We start from the raw sequence: 26,094 nt of genomic DNA on the forward strand, positions 1-26,094 counted from the left end.
GAGAACAGAAGAAATGGAGGGAAGGTGTGACTGATGCAGGAAATGGCCGTCAAGGACCAGAGGGTCTGTGGTGAAGTGCTCCTGCACACAAACCCCTTTACTGAAAGGGCCTGAAGAGGGCCCATACTAAGCTGTGGCTTCCAAAGGGCAGCAGGAGAGAAATAACTGATTTCATCACTATTTGATAAGCACGGGACACAGACACAGGACTTCTCTTGCAGCCTTAAGAACAGTCGTGCCAAGACCAAAGCTCTCAAAAGTCAACAGCTATAGCTAAAGAGCCAAGGCATGTTCCCTGTTTACTAAAGCTGGGGGTAGACAGAGGCCAAAGGCAAGAGCCAGGTGGAATTATGATCTAGAGAAAGAAAACTAGACAGAAGCATGATGACTGGAAGAAGGTGACAGGAGTACGAAAAAGGCAAAGCCTGCTTCTACAAAGACGACTGACCAGCTGGCATGTGGGGTTTCTGCATGCGCCACATGATGACATGAAAAAGGTCCAGTTAAGTATCTGTCAACCAACCCTGCGTGACTGTCTGAGAGGGGACAGAAGGGACAAAGTCAACCCAACTCGGGAAAAGTCTGAACTCCCTGTATGCTCCACCTAGAAATTCAGTGAATCAGGATTCGAGTGCCACATCCAACAAAAGTTCTGGGCTTCTGTAAGCAATTATCCTGACCTTTGCCTTTCTCCTTTTGGACTGACCTGCATCACCATTAAGACATCTATGCTTCCACCTGTTCCTACTAAGATGCCTGTCATTCATCTGGGAGAAAAGAAGGGCTCTGCCCTATTTTTCCATTCCCTATGCTCACAGTGCCAAAAATGCCACTACGCTCAAGTCTCTGCCCAGCATTAGAGAAAGGGGGAATTGGCAGTTTTAACTAGCATGGAGCAGTAGGAAGAAGAGCCTGTCAAAGCAAAGCCAACCCCTGGTGCTCTGTGAGAAGGATGCTAGTTTTCCAGCATCATAAAAGATGTTGTTTGACTGCTGTGATTCACCTTCCCTTAGCACAGTCCTGCATACAGCCATTTTCATTAAAAAAACTCCCACCTCCCTAAAGAAATGCTTTGAAGTCTCTATCAGCTACTTTAGAGGACAAAAGCAGAAACATAACAACTTAACACAGTCGTTCTCTGGTTGCACAATTCTCACTTGAACCTTTAGTCTGGGAACAATTTTGAGTAATACTTTATCCTTCAAACAACAGTTGCCTGGTGGAGCCTTCATCCCCTTCCAGGCCAGATGGGGATCCTACAGTTCAGGCAGCTTAGGGATCTCCACTGCTGCGCAATGTAAGACACTGCTGCCTTACCTTGGAAGAACAAGCCACTCGGTAACTTTATTGCTTCTGATGATACTGCCAACCATACAACGGTATCAGCTCCCTGGGCCTCTGTGCGCAGGGTATTCTTCATCTTCTGATAGAAATCTGGCATTGACGATCTCACAGCTAGAAAGAATAACAATGGAATGGTGGTCTGCCATGCAAGGTTTTTTTGATTAAAAAAACAAAAAAAGCTTAAAATTGCCATTGTGAGCGTAGAAGGAAGAGAAGGCATCTCAGAGTTTATGAAGGAGAACCAGTATTTCCCCATAGCTAAGAGTACAATGTCTTCTGCTGGAATAGTGCTAAACTGCCAGATCATCCACCAGTTGTTTGTTTGGGTCAAATTACAGGACCAAAACTAGTAGGAGCTGAGAACAGGATCAGCAAGAGACTCCTGAGCCAATTCCATTCTAAACTGCAAAGAAGCCAAGACATGGGGGGAAATACCAAAACCCAGGGGTTTTAGCTCTTGTTTTCTCACCAGTTTTAAGAAACCAGTTGCAGCATTGTATTTAAAAACTGTATGGTGAACAGTACCTAAACCAACTACGTAATAATTCATGTTCAAACTCTGGTTTCTTTTTATTTTGTTGAACAGGTGATGACTGAAGGCCCATCCCCTGCAGCTGTTTATTTTTGGGGGTAGGAGAGTCCTTGAACTTTAAGGTGGGGTAACTTTATGGTTCATTAGGTTTAAAATCCACAAAGAATGTACAAAAATAAATGTATTTTAGAGAAAAAGAAATACTAGGATATTTAGTTGGAAGGGGCATTTTTCAAGCATAAAGTAGACTGGGTAAATGCTTCTGTCATCAGAAGCAAATTTTGGAAACTCCATCCCTAGAAAAGACCTAGAGATCAGACTGCTAGCCTGCATCCCAAGCTTGGGTGTTAGGGGCTGGTAACATATTGTAGAACACAACATGCATACTGGATAACTGATGCTGGCCCGCCTGGCGAGACACAGTCACTGAAGAACAGCTGCAGCTCAGACAAAGGGCTGTCTGGCCAAACACGCTGCTTCTCAACAGCAGTAAATGTTTAGAGGAAGAGCAGAGGAACAGGGCTTGCACAATGCTGCGTGCTCTACTTTCCTATATGCCCTCGCAAATTCCCAATGTCTACACGTTGGTACTTACAGAGGCAGAAGCTCTACCTGTGTGTTTAACAGCCCCACTACAAATGTAACTTAAAGGTTAGCTTAAAGCACTGTGGCTCTGCTGTGCATTTGCGTGGGGCTGGAACCATTCATTGCCCATTATTATTCCCTGGACATACACAGATAGCAGACACTGTGCAGAACAGAGCTGCCGGGGGGCATAAAACTGCTTCAAGCACCAGTTTGGAGCCAAGAAATCACTGCACCTGTTGGAGAAATCTACCAGAAAGTTTCATTTCTCTTTGGTTTTAGACTAATCCTGAAAAGAAAAAATATAGTCAGTGTCAAGCAGATGTTACCTGGAGTGTCTGCCCAGCCAGGGTGCATCACAGAGAAATGAATGTTTCTGTGAGCTTTTGCCCACTGTTCTGTCAAGACAACTTGCTGTCTCTAGGATAGAGCAGAAAGAGCCAGACTAGCATCAAGTTAGTTCCCAGAGAGATAAACTACATCAAATGTGCTGTAAATACCAAGGCATGCATAGCAGAAATATACCTTTGCTCAACCTGATTGGATTTATTGGATAATTTTGTCAGAGACCACTATGGTCATTGCAATCCATACCCTGGCCACAAGCTTACTTTTAAAGAGGTTACACTGCTTTTACTGACCACGTCTACTTGCTGCAGACTGTAGGTAAGAACTAAGCAGGCAGAAAGGGTTTGTCAGCTAAAGACAGTTTTCCCCCGTAAGACTTGTATCAAATCAAATGAAAGTCTACCCATGCTCTCCGTGCAAGATGGTATGCACTCATCATACTTCTGAAGATTATTGCTTGTGCACCTCTGTGTGGGTTGGATGCAATGGGAAAGCAACAGCTTTTTGCAAAGCAGATGGTATAAGCCGCCTAACAAACAAGTGCTGGGCTTTGTTTTCAAAACCACTGACTGTACCTTGTTCTGTGCATACACCATAGTTCCATCAAATGTCCCATTTCCCGACTGCAAGTCAGATATGTTTAATTTTTGAACTAGCATGCCCCCAGAAGAGACAGTTATCTGTAATCGAATGAAAAGCAAATGAACGAAAAGCAAAACCAGGAACTCCCCACAATCGCACTCATGCATGTAATGTGGTCTTCAGGCCATATTTGGAAATCCCTAGGGAGCAGGATCCCTCTCCATACTCTTTGCACTACACTTGTGCTCATGTGTGGAGCATACCTGGAGATGAGGTGGAAGAAACAGAATTTTTTTTAGAAAGTGATTTTCATTCAAAGTGGTGTTGACTGCTTCAGGGAACTTTGTGCTTCTTCCTTTTGAGAAGTAATTGGGAGAAAGAAAATAGCAGAATAGCACTATTTGTAGTTTATATGTTTAGCAATTATAGAAGCTAACTAGAAAACAAGAGACTGTACAAAACTTGGGAAATTTCATTTAAAAAAAATGTACCTGCTGTCCTATTTTACAGCAAGATCTGTAAGGTTCTTTTAAGCCTATACTCCTGTTATAGGTATTTTGCACTACGCTGCAGGAGGTAACATGCCCCAGGGAAAGTAAAAGGGGAGGCTTCCAAAAGAAGTGTTTTACTCTGATTTCCAACGAAGGGTTGAGAGTAGCAGGCAGGAGCTTTGCCTTGGAGAAGGAGGTGGTTGTTAGCAAAATCCAAGAGGGTTCTAGAGATGCTTACAGCATTACAACTAATCCTGCATTGCTAGCATAATCAAAGAAATGCTGTCACAAAGCAGAAGGTAAGAGTAATAAAACACTTTTCAACAGTATCACAGACTCACCACTCTGGCATCAGCTTCTTTTTCCAGGAGGGGCAGCAGGGCAGTTGTCAGAATGTATGTACCTAAAAGACAGACAGGGACCAACATTAACTTGTCTTTTTAAAAAAGCTTTCTTCTCTCCCCACCCTCTGTAACAACCCAAAGTCTCTTTATTTCTGAAACTTGATCTGAATTTAATGATGATTTTTTTTTTCTGCTTTACCTGCAATATGCCAACTCAACTTGTAGTGGTCCACATTGCTGCACACTTATCAAAAGGCACATCAGTTATTTTATAGACTTTTATGTTTATTGTATCTGTAGAGCAAACTGCTCACTACATTCAGCCATGACTGAAGGCAAAATGGCTCAGGTATGGATTTCCTTGGGGGTAAGGTGATGCCAGCGAAGAAACAGGGAATGCGTTTCCCCTCCATGTGTGGCATAGACACAGGTATCTATGCCAGGTCATGAACAAGAGAAGGAAACTGTGCTTCACACTTGTGTTTCTTAGGCCCTTGCATCTGCACTTAAGACTCGTCCATTTTTGCCTTCTCACTATGAAATCACTCAGAGTACACTGACACTTTTGATTTGTGTTGCACACAAAAAACACCTCTTAAATCCCCAGCATGACTATTACAGAAGATAAGGAATCCTTGGGGGGAAAAATATTCATGTTGTGTGCCCAAGGCCAAGCTAAAATTACTTGGGAAACTTAACTCTGTCCTTCCCCACTTTAATCGTGTTCATTTAGCGTAGATTTGTACACACCACACAAATATATTCCATTACAGCTGTTACCATGACCAGCAAAGTTTGTTATTCAAAACATTGTTCAACTGCTAGTGTATTTGATTCAGACACACCTAGTGGTGTTTCACCCACTCAAGTGCAACACAGGAATTTTTGTTTGTTTTTATCTCATCAGAGATATTTTTAATTGTTTTCCCTTTAAACTGTATTTTAAAAAATTCTGTTTAATTCAAAATGAATCTAGCCCCATTTAGTCTAGTGTTTCTGCACCAAGTATAATACTTACCTCTCATCTCTTCACAAATGGCTCTAGTTCAACAATTCTGTGTCAGCAATAAATGTATTTTTTTCCATGAGCTACTGAGGCTATGTTTTTCAGTAGACGTGAAGACTTCAGCATGTGTCTTTATAACCTCTCTTCCGCAGAGGCAATGAGATCACCCAGTTAAAATACAGTGTGTTTATAAATACGCTACCAAAATCAAACATGTCACATGCTTGGTGAACAAACTGTTCAGTTCCCCTGTCAGTCACAGCACTCTTCATTTTCTCTATATAATCAGAGGGACATCCATATGCACACAATATATTTAAAACCCTGGCAAATCAAAGCAAACGCACAGCAGATGAGTAAATGCAGCCTGTCTTCAGCAGAAAATGCAAGCAAAGGCAGTTGCCAGTGAATAACGAGAGCCTGTACGTCTCCCCTGGTAGTGCTGGGGAGACTGAACGATGACATCATTAGGACAAGAACCACCACTGATTGTCATGGGAGACTGCTGCGATGTAAAAAATAAATAAATAAATAAATCACTTCAGTACAAGCCGAGAGCCTGGATTAAATTTTGATTTGCTATGGATTCTTCAAATGCAAAGTAACATCATGTCTTGGTTAAATAAGCTGCATCTCCAAAAGGCAGAGCTGCAATGCACCAGCTATGACGATGCTTGATTTTACTGTCCTGCAGATTAATTTACACTTTTAAGGGGCTTCATGTTGATTTGTTAATTCTAAAGGGATGCAAAGATGAATGCATTAACATTGCCTCATTAACAACTGAGTTTTGTTTTGTTTTCCAGCTGGATGATAGGAATGCTCAATGCCAAAAATCCTGCTTATAGCAACTACAGCTTGTCAAAAGTTTATGTGCTTATTTAAAACCACAAACTAACTGCAAAGCCAGCGTCTCCTCTCTTCCTCAAGTCTATTAAGAATTCAGTAAATCCCACAGAGCTAGAGCATTCCATCTTTTTGCCCCACAAAACCACTTGCTCATTTGCTTTGAGACAGAGAGCAAAAAGACCAGTTTTGATCCCAGCTTCCTATGGTAAGCACTAGTATCTCAAAACACACACAGACGCAACACATCAGGCATTAAGACTGAAGCGTTTCTCCCATTACTAAATATTTCACCAACTATTGTCCCTGTTTTAAGTGTTCAAACGCAAACTCCTCAGTACTTTAACAAATATACTTGGATATTATATGCTCTTATTTGCATGGGTTGGTCTGTCAGGCAAAACAGCCTGGACAAGAAATTTAGTACAATAATAGTAGAATAGACATACCTTATTAATAAGGTATGTTATTGGCTGGAATGCATCATCATCGATTGAAACCTCCACATTTTTATTCACGTAAAAGCTGGCACATAGTTTGATAGTTATGTTCAAACAAGTAGGAAGAATTCTCAGTACAGCCAGTGTAGAGACCTGGCACAGCCATGTACCTCACGGCATGTATTTTGCCAAGCACAGCTGTATTGCAGCATTCAGTAATACAGAAGTGAATTTCTAAGTAAAAGGGGAAGCTGCAAATGAATGTGTTGCCTGCCACAGTCCTCATAAAAACATGAATTGCATTAACAGTATAAAAACAAAAAAGGAAAATCTTTTTACTTTCAGTAAAAAAAAAAAATTGCAAGGAAAACCAAAACTGATTTGTTAGAAGAAACTACCTTCCCTTCTCCCCCCACTTAAGGAAATCAAGAAAACATCCAAATTATATATCCTTTTGCTAATAATTGATTATTAATATCAATGTACTGGATAGTTGCCTTTCCAAAATGAACACTTCAGCATTCTAGTATGTTTCCTTGACACAAAAATAATTTTTGTCTGTTAAAGGAGGAACCTCCTCCCACAGACCTTAGTTAAAAACAGTAAAGCATATAAAATGTGATTAATGCTTAATTATCACTGCATTCAAACTGTACAGATTTTTTTGAGGTTTCTTTTTTTTTTTTCTTAATTGTTTAAGAAGACCAAGAGAGAACACAAAGGTGCATGGAGGGAAAGGCAATGATCAACAGTGATGTGCCTTGCACTGAAAGCATTAAGCACTGGGTATCTTGGTGATCCTGCCCCTCCTCTGAGAGGACCTTCGGGATTCTGCGAGAAAGAAAGGATGACCATTTTTCCCCAGAAAACAAGAGCTGCCACAACTCCTGGGGGGTTCTGGAGAAAGCTAGTCCTTGTCTCAAGCAGATACTCTGTAAATGGAGTTAATCAGCCTTGAGGCCACCATGTTTCCCAGTGCCTGCACCCCAGCAGTTGCATCCACGACGGAGGAGAAACCGAGAGCCCTCTGGGACACATGGCAACTGGGAGCAGGACGTTCCTGTCTGGACAGTTCTCCTGGACTACGGCTCATTTCTTGCACAGGTCTGAGTGCCTGTGGAAAAGAGCAGGCTACTTTGAATTACTCACACAGTGGAAACTCGAGCAGCAGCCTCTCTCACACGCATCTCTGACCCAGCAGGCAGGGAACTATGAGTACACCTACAAGGCAGTGCTAGACATACAGCTGTACTACCTGTATCTGTGACTGTGTGACAAAGGCCAGACTCTTATACATCACCTTCTCCTGCCACTGGAAGGTGTATTGTCTACATGGCCTGAAAGCTTGACTCCCACTGGGGTAACTGGGCAAAAAGAAAAAAATAAATTGCAGTGAAATGGTATACAACACTTCCCCTTGAAAAGGGTTATTTGCTGTGCCACAAAGGGGTCGAGCAAGATGAATTTTGGAGCTTGTTCAGAAACAGCAGGAACACAGAAGGGGGTGAGTAACCATCCAGTCTATCACCCCCATGTACAGGATTTCATCATGCCCTCACTGAACTCTGCTGAGGTGAAGAGTTGACTAGAGAAACCTATTGGACAAGCTACAGCCCTGCTCCGTGTAATGAGGTTTGACACAGTACTTGCTGGCCATGTTTTCTCCAGTTAAAGAGGCTCCTGGGATTGATGCACAGTTTCTTTTAAAGATAAACATCCTCTCAACATTTGCTTTTCTTTGGAAAAATTCCTGTAAGTTTCATGTCTTGAAACTGGGCTCATGTAATAGGAAATAATGTATAATACAGTGTAATTAAAACTTTCCTATAGGGATACAGCAACTCCACCATTACACACCATTCAACCAACTCTATCATATAGCAGATTAGACACTGCAGGTTGTCAGTCTGTGCATTACACATGGTAATTCCAGTAAAACCAACGAGCATGGCACTTAATGAGAACACACTTTGTTCATACACACATTAATATTTAAGTTTCATGTTTACTTGCTCAAAAAAAAATTTGAATCACCATACATTCCATTGTGGTCCATTTTATAATTGCTCCACTGGCTCTGAGATCTTCTCAATTTAGTTGAGTAATCTGATATTGTGCTCTAATTAACAACTCCCATTTTTAACTCCATACAGTGAACTCCTCTGTCAACCTGTATGAGCAGTAATTCAGTGGTTTCATAACCACAGAGTGAAACTTTAATGATGCAAGTGTAGAAAATGAGGAGCCGTTATGGACATAAAGATTCAATTTGTACACCAAGTTGTTTAAAAAAAAAAAAAAAGACCAAAACCCTACAAAAATCAGCCTGTCTGCTTCATAAACTCCTAAATAAAATCACACTACCTTTCACATGACCTGAAGTAGAAGCTGAGGGAACTGTATGGAAAACATTATTGTTAGGTCTTGCAGGGAACACTATTGCATGATCTTGCAACAGTTAGCTCACTGTGGATCTCACCATCTCTACCACAGCATAACCAAAGTGAAAGCTATCCCCGTGCAAGCAGCAGAAGTCTACAGTGTACAAGACACTGGTCTTTCCCACAGAAGGCTACAATCTTTCTGTACTAGAACATGAAACTAAGCAGTACACAGGAGAGTCCTAGCAGAAAATGTAAAGAAGCACTGTGAAGGCAGATTTCCAGAATGCTGGTGGTGTAACTCAGCTTTAGCCTGCTACAACCTGGAAGACTCCTTAGGATTCATATATTTCAGACTTGGAAGTCAACGGGATATCACGTATAATAATAGTACATGAACACATACTCCTATCTGCTTTACAGATTTAAAGTGACCCCAAAACCTGTACTTTAAAATTGATTTATAAAGAAAATTATGGTTTTAGCAGAAGTAATATTGTAAAGCCACTACCTGTTTATAACATCAAATTAATTGATGATGCAATTATTGCAGACGCAAGTGTCTTGGTGGACTCTAGAATAGTTTTTGCTTGATGTTCTATCTGGCAATTAGTGGTAAATTGTTGGTGAGGTTTTCAATCTGCTAACATTCAGGGTATTATTAGGAACAGTGTTATTTCAACTGTGAAAAAAGTGGGAACAAAAAAGAAAAAAGGTTCATTCATCTGGTAGGAAAAAAAAAAAAATCAGTGATATTGGCTTGCTTTTCTTATGTCCAAGTCTTAAAAACAAACAAACAAAAAAACCCCCCGACATTCTTCCTTGACCTGGTTATCTTTTCAAGTCTTCAATTTATGCAGTTCCAAGTAAGAGACATCCCCAAGTCTGTTTCCCGAGTACAAGATCAGGAATGAAGATTTTAGTGTGCTGTCTCTGAGGGCCAATTCCAGCCTTCAGCAATAACCGAGAGTGTAGGGGAAGAGCTAATGAACATGAAAGACAAAACAAAGGTTTACATTTCCCTTGAATTACAAAGCTCAGCTCGATAAGGGTTCCTCTGTGTCCTGAGAACCTAGGCTTTAGTATAGCTAGTTGATATGCAATTACATTCAACCTTATCCTTTCACATAGCACCTCTCATCCGTGAGTCTCAAAGCTCTTTAGAAAGAAAATTGGTATCATGGTCTGATCAGGCACTGACCTTACAGCAGACTGACAGCTGGTACCCAAGTTGCCTGACTTTGAGTAGTTCAGAACACAGTCCACCAGGCAGTGCTGGCTTGTATGAAACACCAGTTAGATACAGTTTATGTGTAGGAAAGAGACTGACAAATATCCATACAGGTAGGCAATTTTCCATAGATGGGCTGTACTGCTACTGTGGTAGAAAAGCATCTTATTTCCTCTGGCCCTACTCCTTCTTGCACAGAGAGTAAACATATATGGCTATATTATTAAAACATGAGAGCACATTAGACTGAAGAAAATATGCATACTGGGAGCATCATTTATTTATCTGAGTGTGTTTTAGCATCCCCTTGGCTAGTAAGTAGCAATAAAAATGTAACATATATGCCATTTTTCCATGTCAAGCAAGAAGATGTGTTGAATAAAAGTAAAGTGAGGCAGGCTATAAAATAGAGGAATGAGGATTGTTTCAGCTAAATGACTAGTGCTTCAAAAAGAACATGCTGCTGTTGCCTCCGCTTGCCTACCAAAGCTGACAGTTTTTTCCAAAATGACTGAATACTGCCAGTTTGAATAGTCTTGTTGGGAGTTTTACTAAAACAAGTAAAACAAAATAAAATAAACAAATAAATAAAGTGTTGACTCAGCAGTCTGCAAGACTCTTCAGAACAAATGATTGCTTGTCATTGCCCAGCTCCTGGATACAACCCTAAGTACAAGGCCAGCCCACAGGAGGAAACGCAAGGGCAACAACACACAAACTAAAGGATATACAAATAAAATCTGCTCATCAGGATCAGCAGCTCCCCAGAAAATCTGCCCACATTACCCCAAGCCAGTCGCTCAATTTCATAGTGAAGGTGTGATTCAATCAGCCATGTGCCATTTCAGACACGTGTCCAGCCAGCGCTCCCACATTACAGTCTAAGCGCTCCACAGCTATTCTGCTCTCTACACCCTCACTGAGCTCCAGCAATCAGAGCAACAATTCTTGGGGGTGTAGCAGGAAAAAAAGGTAAGATATTTCATGTGACAGCAACAACAGGTCCACAACGAGCCACACAGCCTTTGTGCCTGAGCCCCATTTTAAGGATGCTAGGCACCAGGACAGATACAGCTGCCACTGCCTGCTCAAAGCAGTTTACAGTTTGAACTTAAATATTAGACAAACCATACAAAGCCTGACTTATCAACCTGCATTTTGCATTTTCATGACCTTCACCCACTTGTATATTCTGACAACACCAGAGGGGACTCTGTACCTCCTATTTCAGTGAGCTGTCCTCAATTAGCCGGTCAGTGGTGTTTCATATTAAGGGAAGTTTACTTTCTAGTCTAACCAATATTATTTTTGTGCATATTCATCTGGTCTACCAGAGGACTTATGCATTCTTTTTTGTCCCATGTACATCCAAGAACAGATCAGGATATAAAGTATGTTTCACAAGTCAGATGATCAATTAGAACTGAACTCTAACATCCATTATGCTTGAAAACAGACTAACAAGTCAGCCAAGAGCAAAATACCCCAGCTTGGATTTAAAAGCTCCACAGCATTTCAGACACCTAAATGATCAATTCTACAGCTTATATGAATGTTAATCAGATATCAGATACAGAATTCAAAGACTCTTCCCTGCCTTTAAAGCATGTTATAGTTCAAAGTCTTGCATTCTTAGATAGTTACAACCTACACACTCCTTACTAGACCAGAGCTAAGATCCAGGGTAGAAACAAACAGTGAAAGAAAGATGGAAGGAACACCCTGCATGTGAAGATCTGAAAAAAAATATTAATATTATTCTATCTTATTTCTGCAGAAACCAGGCAGTCACGAGTTATTGTTTCCATGCTGCTGATGAGGGGGACAACTGCAGATTTTCAAAACAGGGGCCCTGAGCCCACGTCATCCTTCAGGCTTTAGCTTTTCTGGGGAAAGTTTGTTCTCTCAGACCACATTCCAGTTTACAGCCAGCCTATATACCAGCCATATCTAATTTAGCCAAGTTTTTCTCTAGGAACCTATAACCACAGATAGTTACTGATACAGAAATAACTTCTCCAAAGTAAAGCATGCCCAAAGGTACCTAGTGCTTAGGGAAATGACTTAACACAGCATCTACTCTGACAGGCATTTCTCCATACAGGTTTCTCCTACTATGACTCCAGCAGATATGATTTATTACTTCATCTCTGACTCTGAGGGAGAAAAAAAAAAAAAAAAAACCCTGCACTGTTGATAGCATTGGTCCTTCATGTGTGTCTGACCTGCAAGCACAGCTTTCTCTTGCACAGACAGCCTCTTCCAGCTCAGCCAAGACCCACTCTGTTCTAAAAGCTTCAAAATTTAATCCTTATTGTTGCCTAGAGAGAACCTGTCTGAGCAAACAACCCAGTCTTTGTCTAAACTCCGCAGAAGTTGGACAACAGCAGATGACCTACCTGTTTTACCTTATCTGCTCAAATGTGCAATCATCTCCTTGACCTTCTTATACAGTCATGCAGCAAGTGATACACAAATGAATAAAGGAGATCTATATGTAACATTCATAAAAGACAATACAAGTATTTTCCTAGTTTACTACAATCGTAATTCAGCTTCCTCTATGCAGCTATATATCTCTAGTGAGGCTGATTTACAGCTGGGAAAGCAGAACTTGCTGCTTCTACTTGTGTAATAAAATCTAATTCAAGTGAAGCACTAGTACAGTTCCTCAGCAATTAATTTTCTCGATGTTTAGAACTAAACCAAAACATGCTTTCATGTTCAGACTGTTGTACTTGTTTCATTCTGCTTCTCTCTGGAAGAGCTGCACCTTTGCACATTGCTGGATTTTTTGCTTGAAAGACCACAAGAGGGTTAAACTAATTCAAGGTGAATAAATTTCTCAAGGTACAGGTTCTTGTACTTCTGCAGCGAGGGGAAATTTGATGGCAAAATAAAATTCATTTTGAATTTTGACCATGAGAAACAGAAGAATGTTAGCAGAAGATTAATTTGAAGAAAATGAATCTGCACCTTTATACTTGAGTTGTTTTTTCTGCAAGTCTGACTACATTAAACTGACAAGCTATATGCACCATTATCAGCTAAGCACAAGACATTTATACCCAAAATGTTAGTTTTCAAAAGTAAATAGGAGTTAAGGAATCAACACAGGAAAAAGGCTAAGAATAAAACTGAACAATGGTTTCCAGGCTACATTAGTTCTATAAATGCCCAACCTTTATAGCCTAAGCTTCCCCCTTCCTCATCCCAGATATTGATGAACAGGAGGAAAACATAGAAACAAAGCACCACAGCTCCTCCTTAATGTGTCACTTCTGACTATATTAAAGACAGTCACTTCAGAAAGACACCTACCCTGCACAGAGGCAGAGGGGAAAAGAGACCATCAGGACCGCTGGTTGATGCAAGCACCACATCTCTTTGCAAGAAGTGTAGCTTTCAGTCCTACAGATACCAGTGGCGGCAGATAGCTCTTCTCTCTGCTGGCTGGCTGTTTGTTCACACCTTTTCCATGGCTTTTATGGGGGAACCTTCCACTTTGCTCACTGTCTGCCCTGCTCTTCCACATATCCCCTTTCCTCCTTTACTTGCTTCCCTTAATTTGTCCCTCTTACACCTCTACCACACAGTTCATGGGATATGCCCCTTATATATGGAGGGCCTAAGACTTACCCAGCACTGCTCAATCACTTGACTAGATGTTGCATCTGTTTGAGAGTGTCCAGGGCACTATATAAGGCACAGTCTTCCTACACAGTGCCTCTGTCACATCAAACAGAGCTGTTCAAGCCTACTGAAACATTTAAATGTCTCTTTAAATATCTGAACATGCTCCAAGCTCTATCCACGCCACAGGAGCACATGTATTACAAAGAGAGTATAATTAGCAGGATGGCTTGGAACAAAATTTCCTAGCAAATTTCAGAATCAATTTAATTAAATCTTATCTGCATTTGCCTGCTGCTGCTATGATAAAGGCACTGATATGAGAACTGAAAAATGGAGAAGTTAAAAAATGACACTCCAAACAAGGTGTAATATTTCTTCTTTTCCTTTCCTGCTCCTTCCCTGGCATAGCAATGGTACAATCCTCTTTGAGCAGGAATACATATGTCATGAACCCAGCTGTGAAAACACACTGCTGTAACCAAAATATGTATATTTCAGAACTAAGCCTCAGTACTCACCCAAAGTGTTTGTTGCAAAGTTTTTTTCAAGTCCATCTTCAGTTAATTCTCTGTTATTCACCATACATCCTGCATTGTTGATCTGTAAGACAACTCCCGTAAACAAAAACAATCTACACAAATATCTACAAACAAAACCACACATACAAGCAGTCCATGCTAGTTTGCTGTTTTCCAACACTGCAACACAAAGCTACAAACTGTTTCAATAAACTGTGCTATTCCAAGTGACGCTACTCTGTCGCTGCTGATAAAGGTTTTTCACAAAATAAAGGATCTTCAGACAACTGGCTGACCATAGATGTATTCCACTAAGAGCTAACAGTCCTCTTAGTGCCTTACTCCATGTTTTTAAAAACTCTTTTCTCGCAGAAAGTAATATGCAAATTGTAAAGCAGATATTAGAACATAAATATGCAGTGTAGTTTGTTAGTCTCATCCGAGAGATCACACTGACTCCACATCATCCATGCTATGTGATGATGTATTCTCCATTAGGTGAAAATTCACTATGGGAAGCTGTGCAACATGCAGTAGAACGGCCTGCAGAACTCCCACCCTCAGGAAATTAAAAGAATTGGCTCCAAACTTGGCAGATTAGCCAGGTCAGCAGGTTGCTGCATCCTAGTTAGCCCTGAGAAGAGCAGAGCTAACCAGCAGAGGTGCTTCATACTATGTGCAGGATTGCCAGGCAGAAAGAAAAGCTGGGGTCCCTACAACAAGGGCACAAATACCCCACCTGACTCACACGTTGCTAAAACAGTGCTGCACCACACAGCACGGATGCATTGTAAGGTAAAACCTCATGAACAGACAGAAGCTTGCAAGCAGCTAGCATATTCGCAGACACGCTTCTTTCTCTGCCTTACCTTCCAGAGGAAGCTCAAGCTTTTCTCTCCCACCTCAAAGAGATCTGCCTCTACATACCTTCCTGCTCATTCACTGCCACTCCTCAAAAGCTATTTTCCCATTTCTGTCAGAATTTCCTCATATAGTAAGTACCAAAACAACTGCTCCAGGTGCCTCAGTTTTACTACAGCCCCCAGAGCAAATTTTCACTGCTAAATGAAGGAGAAAGTGTACTGAGCCCCTTACCAGCCATGACGCTTAACTGTTTGCTCTCTCCCTGGCTCTGTTTTAGACTGCTCTAACTAGACTGTCTATAAAAGTTTAATCTTTAAGAAGGACAAAGTTATTAGTAATGAAAGTCAAACAAAAAAGCATGGTAAGAACCTCAAAAGATGCAGCTAAAAAATTCCTGCTTTTCTCCTTTTTTTTTTGTAGCATGTCTCTATATGTGAACTGAGAACAGACAAGAGCAAACAGACCATGGAGACTACTGCAAAAACATTTAGAAAAAAATTAATCAGAGAATTGTGGGCCAAATTGTGAAATCTACACTACCTGTTGGACAAACTCATAGGCTACGCATTCCAAAGGCAGACACATGATTTAAGTATGCAAACTTACCAACACATTTAATTTATGTTCATTTTTGAATTTTTCAGCAAACTTCCAGATTTCCTTGGGATTAGATATATCCACAACATGCAAGAAGATATTCTAAAGGAAAAAAAAAAAATGTAAGTTACAATCAACAGGGACAGTGAAGAGACCCTGTATGAAAAAATATTATCTCCAGAACACAATTAAAACACTTAAGTTAACATGCTCAACTGGGAAATCTAATTCTAGTCCTTAAAACATGTTTAGTCACTTGATTCAGTTGCTTCTGAGCCATAGCTTTTTAATGCCAAATTTATTAAGAGAGCCCTACTTAGATAAATACACGTGACAGACAGTCAGGCATAGCAGAGAACTAGAAAAATATTGCAAAGCTTGCAAAAATTCTGTTTAAACAATTCATACACCAGCTTCCTCTTTAGCTGAAAGGAACTTTCCAAAGCAGTGCTCAAGGTCACAACATCTGAGAATAATTTAGGTTGGAAGGGACCTCTGGAGGCCACTTGGTCCCACCACCATCTCAAGGCAGGTAACTGAGATCAGGTTCTCCAGGGAAGTTTTATTTCCAAAGATGGAGATTCACCAGCCTCTCTGAGCACCCTGCTCCAGTGTTTGACCACCCTCATGGTGGAAAAAAAAATTTCCTACTATCTAGCCAGAATCTTTCCCTGTTACAGTCTGTCTGCTGCCTCTTGTCCTTTCACTGAAGACCTCCAAGAGAAGCATGGCACTGCCTTCCCTACATCCTCCCATCACGTGGCTGTAGACTACAGTAGCACCCATCTCAGCCTTCTCAACACAGCAAAAACAGCCGTCTCGGCCTCTCCTTGCACATCACACGTCCCATCTCCCTAATCACCTTGGCAGCCCTCTGCTGGACTCGCCCCAGGACATCGATGACTTCTTTGTCCTGGGGAGCCCAAAGCTGGGCACAGGACTCCTGCTGTGGTCTCACAAAGGCTTAATAGAGAGGAAGATGCACTTCCCTCAGCCTGCTGACTAGCGTTCACACAGCCTGGGGTATGGCTGGCCTTCCTTGCCCCAGGGCACACTGCTCACTCAGGGACAACTTGTCACCCCAGGTCCTTTTCTGCAAAGCTGCTTTCCAGCCAGCTAGTCCCAGTATGTACTGCTCCACGGGCTTATTCCATCCCAGAGCAGGATTCACAATCTCTGCGTGGTGAACTTCATGAGATTCATGTCAGCCCATTTCCTCACCTGTTAAGTCCCTCTGAAGAGTGGCTCTGCTCTCCAGCTCCCTGCCCACCCTCCCTCCCCATTTGAGATCATCTGCTGTCTGACAACTGTCGCACTTCGCACCATCCTCCAAGTTTTTAAGAGAGACACTAAACAGTTTTTGCCCCCATATGGACTCATGGAGGATGCCACTTAAAAATTGTTAACAGATCAGCTTTGTACTGTTGATTGCTACTTTCTGAGCCAAATGTTCCAGACAGTTTTCCACCCAGCTTATCATCCACCAGTTCAAACCACACCTCTCTAAACTGGCTACAAGGATACCATGGCAGACCACGTAAAAAGCCTTGTCAAAGTTAAGGAAAGTGGCAAGTACTGCTCTCCTCCTGTCCATAGGCAGAGTCATCTCGCCAAAGGCAGCAACTGGGACAGTCAGGCCAGGTTTGCCCTTGATAAACCCACGCTGTTTTTTCTCAATCACCTTCCTGTCTTTCATGGCTTCCATGAAGATTTGCTCCATAGTTTTCCTGGGGAGCAAGGTGAGGCCGACCAGCCTGTAGTTCCCCAGATCCTGCTTGCCTTTCTTGAAGATGAGTGGTTTGCCTTTTTCCAGTTAACAGGAAGCACCTCCTGCTTTGAGGAGGTTTCCCTTGAAGATCAACTAGCTTTCTCAAGGCTTTTTGCTCTCCATGGCTGTCTGCCATGGGATCCTGCCAACCAGGTCCATAAAAGAGACAAAATCTGCTTTCCTAAAACCAAAGACTGTAATTCTACTACTCATCCTTCTTGCCTGTCTCAATCTTAAATTCCACAATCTCATGGCCATTCCACCAAGGCAGCTATTCAAGGCTGCTATTTATAGCAGGTCCAGCAGAGATCACCCCTAGCTGGCTTCTCCAACACTCGTATCAAAAAATTGTCCTCGATGCTCTCCAGAAATCCCCTGGATTGTTTATGCCCTGCTGTGTTGACAGCAGGTATCAGGATTGCTCAAGTGCTCCGTGAGTACCAGGACCTGCGATCATGGGGCTTCCCTAGCCCTCTAAAAAAAGGCTCCATCTACTTACTCTACTTTATCAGGCAGTCTGTAGCAGACACCCACCATGATGCCATCCACATTGATCTGACCTCTGTGCTTTACCCATAAGCTCTCAACTGGCTCACTACCCATTTCAGAGCAAAGCCCCATGCATTCAAGCCACTCCTTTGCATAGAGCACAACTCCTCCTCCTTGTCTTCCCAGCTTGCCTTTCCAAAAGGGCTTGTATACATCCATGCCAGCACTCTAGTCATGCCAAACATGTCTCTCTAATCCCAGTGAGATCACAGCTCTGCAACCATGCATAGATTCCTGTGTTTCTTATGCTGTGCTCATGTACAGGCATCTGAGATGGGCTCCCAGTTATGTTTCTTTCACATGAAAGCTGTGAGAGCCTCCTCCATTTTGCTGTCCCCATGACACACACTCACTGTCCCCGTGATGCCACTAGTCTTCTGGGTTTGGTCACTATCCCCCAATGAAACCAGTTTAAAGTCCTCCTCACTAGCTTAGAAAACCTGCTGACAAAGATACTCTTGCTCCACTTTGTCATTCCTGCTTAGCAATGCTCATTTCTCAGAGAAGGTCAAAGAGGTCATAAAAGCCAAAGACAAAGCGACAAAGCCTAAAGTGACACCAGCTGCACATTCGGGTGTTGACCTGCAGGGTGCCTATGCTCCTACCCAAGCCTTTCCCCTTCACTGGAAGGATTTAGGAGAGCACTACTTGGGTCCCCATGCCCTTCACCCTCTGTAAGCACTCTTGATGAACTCAAGGTCACCCCTCAGCATGTCATGGGTGCCCATGTGGTTGGGCAACAAGAGATACTAGTCCAAGGTCCAGACGAGCCTCAGCAGACACTCCACAATACCCTAGATCTGAGTCCCCAGCAAGTGACAAACCTCTCAAGACATCAAGCCAAGACTGCAGGTGGGTGCCTCCCTCCCTCACAGGAGGGAGCTTCCAACCATTATCACCCACCACTCCCTCCCAGTGCCGACATCAGTTCAGGCTCACCTGTCTCTAACACCTCCCCTGACAGAGCTTGTTCTTCCTCATCTGTTACCATGGCACTACACCTATCTTTATAAATGCACATCTGCAGGCAGAGAACAAGCCTGCCTTCTGTTGCCAGCAGTCACAAGCTTCCATTCCTCCCCATCTTAGGAGTCTCTATCCACTACTTATTCAAGCACAGCTTCCAGCTGTCCCTCCTTCCAAGCAATGTGGGGTTTGTGCTCTTCTACTCTCTGCAAAGACCCTGTCAGTCTCCTCTTTCTGTTCCCTGCAGTTATGCAGCCTGCTCATCTCTTGCTGTTGCTTCACCTGGCAGCCCAGCACCTTGACCACAACAGAACCCAACAGATGAGGCCACCATCATGCTCTGCCCCAGGCTCAGGGAAAAGTACCAGTCACTCCCTGCAGCCCGACATCTGCCACATCATTCCTCTGGAGCTCTGTCTGGGCCAGCCTCCCACGTGCCAGGCGCAGTCGCTCCAACCAGGACAGGAGAGCACGCTTTCAGGTGCATCACTGCGCCCACTCCGCCGTCTCAGTGTTGGGTGCCTTCTGCACGCCCTTCCACACTAACTGCTGTATTAACTGCTAAGTCCTTGTTAGCCACCCCATGTCACAACGGTCTTGCAATGTTTTGAAATACTATGGCCAGGAATGTGGATGCAATAGAATAAAAAAAGGAAAAACCTGACATAGAGCAAAGTTATAATTTTCTAAACCACTAAAGCTAGAAATATTTCCTCTCTCCAAAACATCAGAAACCTTTTACTGTTTGTTACAAGCAATTCTTTTGCTTTTTGCAGATTTGTGTTCTACCTAGTACAAGCACAGTGGCATTTATCAGGATACAAAAGGCATGTCAAGTCCTAGACTTCTCCTAGATAGCACTTAGTCTCAAAGACGCACCACAGACAGTCTTATGACATATCTCACGAAAAGGCAGTTTTAAAGTAATTATGCAGAGGATGTGTTCTCATGCAAAAAAAAAAATAATCAAAGGGGCTCCTCTCTTTCCAAGTTGTTTCTTTAAATACTTATCATACAAGCAAATGAGATAAGTGAAAAAGCTGAGAAAATTATAAGGCATTATTCCCTGCCTATAATTCTCCTTCCCTGAAGATAAAAAACACATGACTTTTTCTCTAGCCATTGGATTTCAGCTCCTTAGTTGAGTTCAGTCAGAATTTTCTTATCGTAATGTTAATATCTGACCAAAAACTTGACACTGCTCTACTGTTTCTAACTGGATGGATACCTCTCTAAAAGCTTTCTACTTTTAAAGCTACTACCATTATTTGCTGGTACAGAAGAGCTGAAGTTTTTTGGGCAGATGTTCAATATTACAAGTGATTTCACAGACTGAAGAATATCTAAATCAACACTTATCTGCTGAAGACTGTCACATTGGCTCAGAAAAAGGACCCACAGGCCTGTTCCCTAAAAAAAGTCCTCGATGGTAGCAAAGCCATTAAAGTGAGACCTAATCTCCGTGACTAGATCTACTTTAATAGATTAGGAGAACTTCCCAATTCCCAGTTCTATGTGCAGGTGTCTGCCAAACAATAACTCCACTTCAGCACTGAACTCCGGCATATGTTGCTGTGGAAGATGGAAAAAAAATCTTTGGCATACACTACAACAGGATCTCCATCCAGATGATCAGGAAGAGCAAGTTAAGTCTGGATACAGCTTGTCAAGTTGCAGATAAAGCATTTTATTATCTCCCTGGATTGCTTCTGAATGAGAACTTATAAAGAAGGATGTTCTTGTGGACTCCTTATTAAAATGACTCTTCCCAGTGCAGTCACATGTCCCACAGGGCCTCTTGTACAGCTCATCTAACACTTCACTGAATGCTGCTTTCTATACAAGAGCCCTGATCCCAGGGTCACGAACAAGCTCTGCAGTGCCCTCATGCTCTTTCATGACTAGAGAAACTACAGGTTTGCAGCCTACCAAGAAGTGGGAATGCAGTAATTGTGTTACTTTTAGAGGAAGAACATTATTTGCCTCAAGTTTTGTTTCACCAAATGACAGAAAACAGAACATGAAGGAACCTTCAGAGGTCAAACTCACCCCTCTTCCCAGGCTGTCTGGCTGCAGTTAGAAAAGGAGGTAACACAGATAATCACCAGTCTTACTATAGTCATGGGATTACACAGTTAAAGACAGCTGGAAAGTATTTGTTTCTACAGAAGGACTGACCCAATTCACCTCCATTAAAGAACTGAAGTGTAATGCTGGTTGGTTTCAGCTCCCTAGTGTGACACAAAGAGCAGAAATCTAGTCAATGTGGTAACTCTAACCATAAAAAGTCTTCAGAATTTTTGATCCACATTAAATACTGTTACTAGAATCAAAATACTGCATTCAAGAGCCAAGTTACTACTTAAATTGAAGACAGCACTCCATCCAAGTGTTGTGCATTAACCGCAGTAGGCAGTTAAGCCCCATACAAACACTTGCTCACTCCCCTCCCAGGGGGACGGGGGAGAGAATCAGAACGGTGAAACAGACAAAACTTGTGGGTTAAGACAGTTTAAGCGAAGCAGAGCTGCATGTGCAAACAAAGCAAAATAAGGAATTCACACACTACTTCTGATTGTCAGGCAGGTGTTTAGCAATCACCAGGAAAGCAGGGCTTCATCACATGCAACAGTGATTTGGAAAGCCAAACACCATAACTGCAAATGTCCCCCCTTCCCCCTTCCCCCAGCTTTTATTGCTGAGCACAACATCATATAGTATGGAATATCCCTTTGGTCACTAGGGGTTCAGCTGTCCCAGGGTGTCCCCTCCCAAGGTCTTGTTCTTGTGCACCCCCAGCCTGCTCGCTGGTAGGGCAGCATGAGAACCAGAAGAGGCCTTGCTGCTGTGCGAGCACTGTTTAGCAATAACTAAAACATGGATTGTCAACACTGTTTTGGTCACAAATCCAAGACATAGCACCATAGGAGCTGCTATAAAGAAAATTAACTCTATCCCAGCCAAAACTAGTACACCAAGATAGAAAGCCAATGACTGCACTTTTCAATAAGCACACCCTCCTGAATAATTAGCAAAAGCAACAGTGAGAGCTACAGAGGTATACTGTAGAGTGCTATATTCAGAAGCAAAAAGAGTATGTAACAGAAGGGAGGGGGTAAGAAGGAGATGTTGTAAGAAAAGGAGATGGAAAAGTATGTAGAGCATGGAACTAGGACCACACACAGGACTTCACAGAGCCACCAACCTTAGCAAATCCAGAGCATGTTATTCAGACACATAAATGCTGTAAATGATGTAAACTCATAAACATTGTTGCAAGAGTATTGCAGTGCATTAGCTTTTAAAAGCCTCAGCCACATAGTTAGGAATAGTAAGTAGGCCATCACAAAACATATCAACAACAAATATTTAAGTAAAACAGCATGCTGCTGGTGATGTTAATAATCATAGAAAATATCACCTAGTGATATTACATCACTTCAAACCATATGAACGATAAACTACTAGATGTTTCCATGTCTGTATGAAAATACTATTAAAAACAGCAAAATGACAAAACAGAGCATCTCCAGGCTTCTGAGGTCTTTAATATTAACAATCTTTCTAAAAGTAAACAAAAGACTGAAAAACAGCTCACCTGATTGCCCGTTTCTGTCACTATTTCTCCTTTGGCGACCTCAGCCCGTTCCTTATTTCGGCAAACCAGATGAACCGTGCCACCTGGTGGATTTCGACAAGAAACACTTTTGATAATTACCAACTGTTTGGGGGAGGCATCAGCAAAGAGGGAGGGCCAGGAAGTGATGTGCAATTTGCAGTTCTTGTTTGGGGTTATTTTTTTGATAAAATCCAAATGAAACAAAAAACCTTTTGTGATTGCATTCCAGCTTGTGGGAAATCTATAGCCTGCTAGTAGTAGTGGCCATACTGGTCAGATGGTCACTGAAATACCACAGGAGCATCCCAGCAGGAACAAGCCTCAGGGTTCTTCTGAAATTTTCTAGCATGGTCTAATTCCTCCACTGCACTGCCAGAGTCGGCTTGGTTACTTTTACCAAGTGCATAACTGCAGGCAGCAGTGGGAAACTCTTGAATTTTGGATAATCATACAAATGACACTAATCAATGTTTAATACAGTTTCATCTTCAATTTGTTACACATATACCATGTATGGAAGGGACCATGCACAGACAGGCACTGAATAGATACAGATCAGAATGAAAGACAAGTCTTTGGCCCGAGGGAGAACAGATTTCATGAGTGAGAGAAAAGGCTATCAGAAGGGGCAGTGTCCAGTGCTCACTTCTTTGACCATTCTCACAGTGACTGCAGGCTTCACTGCAAAGGAGGGCTTTAATTACAGATCTCAAGGCAGTTAAGGATGTGCATTTGCAGATGTTTAAGGAGCTCTTCCCAAAACACAGGGGACAGCACAAGTACTGTGCGGGTACAAATTAAACACATGGAAGTCGCTGGCCTTCAAGCTGATCAGGAACATTCTCATAGTCTACAGTGGAAAACATTCAATGAAAACAGAGGTGGGCTTTAAGGGCTTTGGATATGAACATTTTCTTGCTGTTAAGGAGAGAGGGAAGTTCTGGTGTGACCCATGAGCTAGGAAAGGGATTTGAATGTATTTTCCATGTTAAGGGTTGAAATTATTTGAACAACACATGGCAATTGTCAGAGTGGTTGGGAGAAGACTGTGTCAAACTGGAACTGCAGTTCACAAAACATGCAGGAAAGCCCAAATCTGCAATACCCATGAGACACTGATTCAGAGAAAAGCTGAACTCGGGTAAAGAAACTGTCATCAAGACCGTCATTATTTACAAAGATCTGAAGTGCTTGAAGGTAAAGCCAACCTAGCCTGGTTACTCTTTTCCCTGAGTCTGAAATCCTTCTTTTCTTGTCATAATGTACTTGAAGAGATTCAGCTAGAAGCCAGAGCCCCAAGAGCTGACACTGAGTTTCAGAGCAACACAGGCAAGGTTAGGATCAGGAAGGCACTGTTAAGTCATTTTAGCTTCATATGCACAGCAACGCCCACGCAAGGTATCACGCAAGCAGTCTGAGCCCAAGGTTGTTCTTTGGGCTCCAAATACTAGATATGGTGACCAAATCCTATGCAGATCCAGTCAGCTTGACAGCTTGCAAAACCTGGCAGGAATATCTATTTATGAGCAAAACAGTCACCAGACAAAGCAATACTTACATAAGGCTATTATAACGGCAGTAGTGGGAACCTGAAATCAGTCACATACTGGCACTGATGGGGATCTGTAACCCAAAGGCTCTTCGATACTAATAATTTTGAATTAGTTTAATTTAAATCAAGTCACCACCTTCCTTCATAAGACAGTTACGAAACCTAAGCAGGCAAAGAGAGAGCGAAGAGCCGCAAGCTCCTCCTTTTCATTCTACATGCCAAAACTCCTATCACTCTTGCACAACAGGAATTGTCAACTCTGAAAGGGATTAGGTTTATCCTTCAACAGCAGCTAGTTCCAGTTCATACCACCTCCTTGTTTACAGAAAGCAACAGAAAAAAAAGTTGCATGTAATCAGTTAAAGGGCACAAACTCCAGGTCATTAAGATCAAGCACAACTACATTGCTTCTTTCACACTCTCCCATCTCAACTTAGCAAAGCCAATTGTTTTCTTTCATCGTATGATACATCTGTAGGTTCTCCAAAACAGTTCAAATTCAGCCAGGCTGCTAATTGTACTGAATCAGCCTTAAACAGACCTTGATCCATCACCAACATCCTTAGATACCACTGTAACACAGAGTTTTGGTAAAGATGCACTTGAGAAACACTTTGCAGATCCCCTCCACTAATTTTGTTACGTTATTCCAGTTTTCATGGCACTGATCATGCTTAAACCTCTAACCCACACTAACAGCCCTGTAAAACAACATGCCTGACCCCTCATCCCAGGCAGCTGTGTCTTTGTGTTTGCGCCGGAAGGCCAAACCTGCTTCCTTCCATCTTCTCTGTCACGACCCCTCAGAGCTCCTCACTCCAGCCCTCCTCACCTCTCCTCGCTATCTCTTTGGCCGCGGCCTTGCCAATGCCACTGTTTGCACCGGTGACCAGAAAGGATCTTCCAGCCACGTTCACCTCCACATCGGCTGGATTGAAGTGCCTGGAAGCAGACTCGTAGCCGCTCCTAAATAAATCGGAGACACCTGTGAGAAACTAGAAGGGGGCACTTCCAAAAAACATACGGGAGGGCACCCTCCCCTCACACCCCGGCACACGCTAAACGCCCCCCCCCCAGCCCCCATTACTCTCCGTACTCGTGGGACAGGTCACGGGCAGTGCCCGTGGCACTGCCACGAGGGACGCGGCCCCAACCGAGGGCCACAGCCCACGCAGCCCGCGCCCCGGCGCTCGGGAGGCGGCCCGCCCGCCGCCTCAGGCGGGCCCTGAGAGGACCCGGGGCGGGCCCAGGCAGCGCCGCCGGGCCAGCTCTGACAGAGGCGGCGTCCAAATCTGTCCGCTCTGGCGGGGGTGCGGAGGCTGCCATTAAAAAATATGTATTAAAAAAAAAAAAGAAAGAAGCCCAACACCTCCAACTGGTTAAACGCCCGCGGACGCACAGAAACGCCCCCAGCCTACCCGCGGCGCCCGCCCCGCCGCGCTCCCCGGGGGCGGGCGGGCGGCCGCCGCTGCCCGCCCGTACCTGGTGTACTCCCGCAGCCCCTTGACGAACCACACGGCGTTGCGGTACCAGGACATGGTGGTGGTGCCGGTGCCACCACAGCGCTGCTGGCGCCGCCTCAGCCCTTACATAAGGCGCCCGGCCCGGCCCGGCCCGCCCGCCGTTAGGTAAGGGCCGAGGGGCGGCCCCGCCCTGTCTCGCCCGCCGCCGCCATTACGGGCTGGCGGCCGGAGCGGGGTGTGAGGGAGGGGAGCGTGTGTCTGTGAGGAGGAGTTGTGCCCCTTTCCTCCCCCGCAGCGGGTTGTGGGTTGTTTTTTTCTCATCCCTTCCATTTTCTGCCCTTCTTCGTTAGCCAGCAAGGAAAAGGGGCTGCTTTTAGCCTCCAGCCAGCCGGGCGCTGTGGTGAGCGCTGCAGCTGGCCCCCGCTGCGCTGG

General features: G+C 43.2%; 1 protein-coding gene across 5 annotated transcripts in view; it reads right to left on the reverse strand.

Annotated features, from left to right (window-relative positions):
• DHRS12 (dehydrogenase/reductase 12) overlaps nt 1-25,838 on the reverse strand; it is a 28,044-nt gene extending 2,206 nt beyond the window's left edge. Inside the window, exons 1-9 of one of the 5 annotated variants that reach the window (XM_069802756.1) lie at nt 25,682-25,838; nt 25,032-25,165; nt 22,627-22,709; nt 15,755-15,847; nt 14,285-14,366; nt 4,224-4,285; nt 3,385-3,489; nt 2,791-2,881; nt 1,318-1,455 (exon numbers count right to left, since the gene is read on the reverse strand). In XM_069802756.1, the coding sequence (XP_069658857.1) occupies nt 1,318-1,455; nt 2,791-2,881; nt 3,385-3,489; nt 4,224-4,285; nt 14,285-14,366; nt 15,755-15,847; nt 22,627-22,709; nt 25,032-25,165; nt 25,682-25,737 (844 nt within the window). In that variant the 5' untranslated portion in view covers nt 25,738-25,838. Of the gene's footprint in view, nt 1-1,317; nt 1,456-2,790; nt 2,882-3,384; nt 3,490-4,223; nt 4,286-14,284; nt 14,367-15,754; nt 15,848-21,077; nt 21,260-22,626; nt 22,710-25,031; nt 25,166-25,295; nt 25,541-25,681 lie in introns of those variants that run through there. The other 4 variants (XM_069802755.1, XM_069802757.1, XM_069802759.1 and 1 more) reach the window with 4 other exon arrangements.
• Between the last annotated feature and the right edge of the window lie 256 nt (nt 25,839-26,094).

Source organism: Haliaeetus albicilla, chromosome 15 (genome assembly GCF_947461875.1).
Source record: "Haliaeetus albicilla chromosome 15, bHalAlb1.1, whole genome shotgun sequence".
NCBI lineage: Eukaryota > Metazoa > Chordata > Aves > Accipitriformes > Accipitridae > Haliaeetus > Haliaeetus albicilla.